This window comes from Sander lucioperca, chromosome 9 (assembly GCF_008315115.2).
Source record: "Sander lucioperca isolate FBNREF2018 chromosome 9, SLUC_FBN_1.2, whole genome shotgun sequence".
Taxonomy (NCBI): domain Eukaryota; kingdom Metazoa; phylum Chordata; class Actinopteri; order Perciformes; family Percidae; genus Sander; species Sander lucioperca.
The window spans coordinates 9,807,120-9,813,119 of record NC_050181.1 but is presented as its reverse complement, the minus strand read 5'-3'; the positions used below and the strand labels follow the sequence as shown (position 1 = coordinate 9,813,119).

Genomic DNA, 6,000 nt, shown 5'->3' with positions numbered 1-6,000 from the left:
TAGAGCTCTGCAGCTTTGGTGTTCTCTGGGAGTGATGAATTTGTTGACTTCCTCAGTCGGTGGTTTCATTGCATAACACAGACGTATTGAGCTTTACTTACATGATCACAAATGTATACAAGGTTGCAGTCAGTTTAATGTGGGGTAATTCAAGTTTTTAAGTAATTGAATACTGCTCATATACCAAGATCATTAAGTGTGTCACTCAGGCCATACTTGGAGTGGTGATTAGTCAGACCTGTTATGGCCCTAGTTTGTGGTATCATAAATAGTATGTGATACCTGAAATCAGAGCCAGGATTTTAGAAATACTGAGGTCAGGATACTCGACAACACTAAGTGAGTTTTGACTAACTACCGAAAAAATCTTTCTGATTTTAATGAATATTTTGTTCATGCACCTTCTCCACACTGCCAAATACAAATCCTAAACTTTTTAATTTTGTTTCATTAAATAATGTAAATGTAAGTTGTTTTTTTTGTCTAAAAATAGTAACATTTAAAGGTATATGTGTATAATAGTAGCTAAGGCTTTCATGAAATATTACTTTAAAAAACACATAAAAGCAAGATCCTGGATTTTGTCACACTTGCTTCTAATATTATTTCCTTGAAACCAAATATTTTGTTGCCATCTGTATTATTAGATGAATGTAAACAGACATTGTTGACTACGGCAGGGTTAGCTGGGGTCAGAGTATGTATGTGGCCATCAAACTTCTTAATATATCTGCACCGACGCTCTCACAGTTTACACACACAGCATATACACATTACAGGAAGACGGAGCCACGAGTGCCAGGACGGAAACTGTTTGTGGTGGTGTTGAATGTGAGCCAGCAGCCTCATATTTTAAATGTTGTGTTGTTACTACACCACAAATGAAACTTATCTGGGTGAAATGCTGCCTTTGTTTCAATGGCACCTTGCATATCCTGACTCTTATTTCTCACTCGAATGATTGTCAGTAAATGCATGAAAGATACAGAGACTTAAATGTGTATTGGAAGACATTTTTTTTGTGTGTAATGCTCACCCGTAGCTCTGAACCATCCATGTTGGCAATCATTGCATGGCAGGGTAACAACATTACTGATGATGATCGAAAAAGGATTAAGAAGTTAAATAAAAAAGACTGCTTCTACAACTAACTCCTGATTAATTAGAAATGGTTTCAGAGTTCAAACCATACTTCAGTTTGAAGGCTATCCCCTTTTTTGGTGGTTTAGTCTTTAAAGTGTATATATAAAGTGTAGAGTAAGTGTAAGTGTGTTGAGATTCAAGCTTGTTTGTAAAACTTAAATTAGTTCACAGCTATGGGTGTTTCACAAGCTTGTTTCCTGAGATATGGTTTTTAGTATTGGATACTTTTACGATGTTAATGTTCAAGGTTTCATTTTATATTTATTGCTTTTATTGGTCTTGTTTTCTGTGATCGTTTCACCTGAGCTACACTTAATATCCTCTTTGAGTATCTATGAGTGGTGTGTTAGTGTTACTACTGTTGTGGCAGTGCGTTTTTCATATGTTGTCTGACTTGTGTTTCTTGTTACCTGTTGCTGTACATGGGCGACCAAACTAGTTTCCCCTTTAATAAAACAATCTAAGTTTAAGTTAAAAATGGAACAATTAGCCTAGTCATTTGACAGAAATTTCATCAGCCACAGTTTTGATAATTGATTGATGTTTAGTTCATGTATTTAAATGACCCAACGTAAGTTCTGAATTGTAAGGACTTGCTGCCTTTCTTTGTTTTTATGTGATATTTAACTAAATATCTTCGGGCTTTGGACTGTTGGTCAGACAAAACAAGCAATGGGAAGATGTCACATTGGGCTTCAGGAAATTGTAATCTACATTTTTATAGACCTAGCAATTAATCAATTAATTGAGAACCTAATTGGGAGATTAATTGATAATAAAACTAATCATTATTTGCAGCCCTAAACTGCAGACATTGAAGGTGATTGTAGTGTGCATTATATTTTGATTTATTTAATATATTTTTGGTCAGTGTGAAGAGATAAAATGAAGGTGAGGCAGGGGGATCCATTGTCAGCATCTTTAACCTTTTTATTTTAATTTCTCACCCTAGCAGCTCTTAGTATCTTGACTCCATTGACCACTTCCTGTTACTCAAGATGTAATACCATGTATTCACCACAAGGTGGTGCTAATGCCTAAGGAAATGTGATACCTAACTGGATCCTTCTGGGGTAACTGGGTTTACATTTGACTGACGGTGGACTTCAGAAGCTTTGAGACACCAGACAACCATTTGAAAAGTTTATTTCTACCATACACAAACTGTACAACACAGCGCATATCTGTTTATTATGAAATAGTAAAAGTAATAGGAAGTTTCAATTTACAAACTACTTCAACTGAAAAAAAGCATTACATTTTAATGTAAAAGAAAATACAATACAATTTCATATCATACTAATATCGTTCCACAAAAAAAGCATTTCACATTACAAAACATCAAATACTAACAGGGAAAAAATAAATATTATTCACAAAACTTCCTGAGCAAACAATGTGTGGTATAGGAATTAAATATAAGAAATTATAAATAAAGGATTGTTAGGTTTAAAGAATTTGATTCAAATTTTTTAAAAGATTAAAATTCTTTAAAACATATTGAGTATATATATGGATAAAATAGGGTCTTATTTTTCTGTAATTTGGCTCTGTTGCATTTTTTTTTTCTCTTCGAAATGCCCTAGGCTACATGTCCTTGACTTCTTTTTGCAGAAATGAAAAATGTATTGCTCAAATGAATTACTGTCATTTTTCTTGTGGGATTAACCATGTAGAATTGAGACATTGTACAGTATTGTACTGTGATGTGAGCATCCCATTTCCCTTTTCTTGTTTAAGTCAAGGGCAGTGTGGTGAACTAAAAACACAAAATAAATGAAAATAGAAAAGTGCAATTGATGCAAACTAACAACTGATTAGCCAACAACTACCATTTGTCTATGTTTTAGTTTCTTTCTTTTTTCCTTTTCTTTTTTTGTTGCATTTAATGATTGAAACCGAAATGCGTGTTGTAGTGGTAGTCAGCTCGGTTTTTGAAATAGCTACTATTCAAATCTGCCCCAAGCATTACAAGAATATTCAAACTGTAAGACTGGTTGAAATGTTAAGGCTTGTAAGCAGTTTAAGATAAAACAGGGATAGATGTTTAGTTTTTTTAATTCACTCCTTCCTTTTTTCCCCTCTCCATGCTAGCAAAAGTTAAAATAAACACCAGACTTTTCAATCTCAGTCGAGCTATTTCAAAACCTGACTCTGAGATTACAGCTACGGAGACAGCGGTATTTAAACAGTCATCAGGAACGTTTCCTCCTATGAAAATAATTGTACTGTATAATAAATTAGACACCATCCACATAATACTGTCCTACCACAAAACATAGTACTTGTATACTTTTATGGATTCATATACATTTAGGCACATACTATATGCACACTTCAAAAGTGTGTGCACAGAAGGCAGTTTAATATCTATATTTAAAAAAAAAAGACATCTTGACAAAGTGGATTTTTGATTTTTGTTGCACTCTTCTTGTAGCACGCTATGCAAAGCAGAATCTGTCATTCAGTTCAGCGAATGATGTTGCATTTTTGCTCAGTGTCACTTCCTGGTTGCATTCAGCTGTTTCTTATTGGTTAAGAAGAAAAAGGTACAGTACAATTGCATTGTTTTTTTATATCAGTGTTCACTTTGTCTTACCATACATTCAGTTTCCAATAAAGAAAGCAAAAGCAATGCTTAAAAATATTGATGCTTAGTCGTTTTGGTAGGTTTTTACCTCTAAGGGAGATCCAACTTATGGTTTAATAATAATATTAATAAAGTTTTTCAACATTAGATGGCGAAAGTATGCCATGAAATTGGAATGTGCTTCTATGTAAATATACAATGTGCAGAAAGTCCAACAGATTTCTCAAATATTAAGCATTTACAATTCAAGAAAAGAAAAATTAAGGAAATAAATACACCGATGAACAAATATAATAATAATAATAAATAGCGATAATATAACAATGACATGAACACATACAGAATAAAATCAAGCAAACCATACAAAATAATTAAGTGCAAGAGGGGTAAAAATCTCACCAGGATAAACCTATCAAGTGAATGCAGAAACAGTAAAAGCATTACAAATCTGGCTAGTCATTTTCTCAGTGCAGTGTATTTACCAGGAAATGCCAACATATTTCCAAAAGCCTTGTCTTATACATGCAGCCAAGCCAGCACTCTTCAGTCAAACAGAGCTATCTAGTGCCATTATCCCAAGTCAAAGAAACCTCTTGGTGCCTCTACAGCTTAGACATGGATGCCCTTAATAGCCTGTTTGATATTATCCAAGAGGGCCTTGCACTCAGGAGAGTATTCGTGCTCTGAGTTGTTGTACATGTCAGTTAATGTGTTCACATAGGCTTCAAAATTATGCTCACTGATGGGTCCCTGCAAGAAAAACATGTTTGACTATTAGTGAAAACAGCACAGCAAGAAAATGACAATTTTTTTTTTTTTTTTTAAATACTATGAGTTGTAGTTGTCTGTTGTCAAGGCTTACTGTACCATTTGAGGCAGCTGAATGTCTGTTAGACTGTTAATGAGAGCTTGGCTAAGGCGAGCGAGCTCCTTCAGAAGGCTGTCGTTGTGCTGTTCGATCATCTTGTTCTCCTCTTCAATTGTCCTCAGGTTACATTCCATAGACGATATCTGCTTTCGAGTACAAAAAGAAATAAGACATTCGTCAAATTGAGCAAGCAAAGATCTCAAATCTTTTTCTTTTTCTTTTTTTTTTTTTTTAATAAACTTGTAAGAGTAGATATTTACCTGGGTTTGAAGTTGCATCATATCTGCTTCTATTTTCATGTTAGATTCATTCAGTTCCTTAATTTCATGATCCAAATGTTGAATATCTTCTTTGTTTTCAACACCTGAGTCAGAGCATACAATCTAATTTATCATGTTCAAACTGAAAATATTGGTGCAAAAACACAACACAGCATGTCAGAGTAGCTTACCACTGCTGGCTTTCAGTTTGATGGTCATCATCTCTTCTTCGGAGTGCTTTTTCTTGATACTCTGTGCGTTCAGTGGGCAACCCGACAAGCTAGTTCAGCAGGTCATAAAATAGATTTTTTTTAGGTGGGAGGCTATCACAAAACTTTAGCATAGAGATTGTGGATGAGAGTTAAGAATGCAACATGTCGACCAGCAGTATTGTTTAGAGATAAAATGGAGGACAGGCGACCTCACCTTCTGTGAGTGGCAAACACATTATTGGCATGTCCAAGGCCATTGCAGCCAGGCAAGGGACAATGGGGTAGTTCCTGTTTATTGGCCTTCCAGGCAAAGGGCAGCCCGTTGATGGACGACTCCTTCTGTCTTTTGGCAGCAAGTGGACAACTGCCTGCGCTGCGATGGGATGTGTATTTTCCCGATATATGGCCCTGTCCGTCACATCCCATTACTGGACACCTACCAGAGAAACACACAGAGTCGTACCTGTTGTAAACACTGCTGGCTCATACAGGGAAAATGTAACTAACTTGCATTTAATAACATTGTTATGCTACAGAGAAAAAAAAAAGACATTTGACTGTTCATAAAATAACAACCACATCATTAAAAAAAATCTCTCTTTCAATAACTAGACCGGAAGATTTGTTAACCATTAAGTTGATTAATCCAGCCAAATGCTGATTAAAAATGAAGTTTTCATTTATTAATGAATAATAAAAAATAATCGCATTAACTATAACTTACTAATCCACTAAAACTTGAGTTAGAGCGAACGCTCTGTTCAGTGCATACGTTTGTAGGTTGCTGATATTTGTGCTTGGAAACATAAGCACAAGTCACGCTGCATATCATTAAGAGTTTGTCAGTTGCATTTTCAGGCCTGTTTTCTGCAGGTCAGTAATGGAGTGACATGAATTACAGATAATTGTCATGTATCCCCTCATGCG

General features: G+C 35.1%; 1 protein-coding gene across 5 annotated transcripts in view; it reads right to left on the bottom strand.

Moving 5' to 3' along the window:
- Nucleotides 1-3,194: 3,194 nt before the first annotated feature.
- Nucleotides 3,195-6,000, bottom strand: part of st18 (ST18 C2H2C-type zinc finger transcription factor) — a 39,936-nt gene continuing 37,130 nt past the window's right edge. For 4 of the 5 annotated variants that reach the window (XM_036005401.1, XM_031294062.2, XM_031294064.2 and 1 more), the window contains 5 exons: nucleotides 5,288-5,509; nucleotides 5,053-5,141; nucleotides 4,862-4,965; nucleotides 4,601-4,747; nucleotides 3,195-4,483 (listed from right to left, as the gene is read on the bottom strand). In XM_036005401.1, coding sequence (XP_035861294.1) covers nucleotides 4,343-4,483; nucleotides 4,601-4,747; nucleotides 4,862-4,965; nucleotides 5,053-5,141; nucleotides 5,288-5,509 — 703 coding nt within the window. In that variant the 3' untranslated portion in view covers nucleotides 3,195-4,342. The remainder of the gene's footprint in view (nucleotides 4,484-4,600; nucleotides 4,748-4,861; nucleotides 4,966-5,052; nucleotides 5,142-5,287; nucleotides 5,510-6,000) is intronic. The other variant, XM_031294063.2, reaches the window with a different exon arrangement.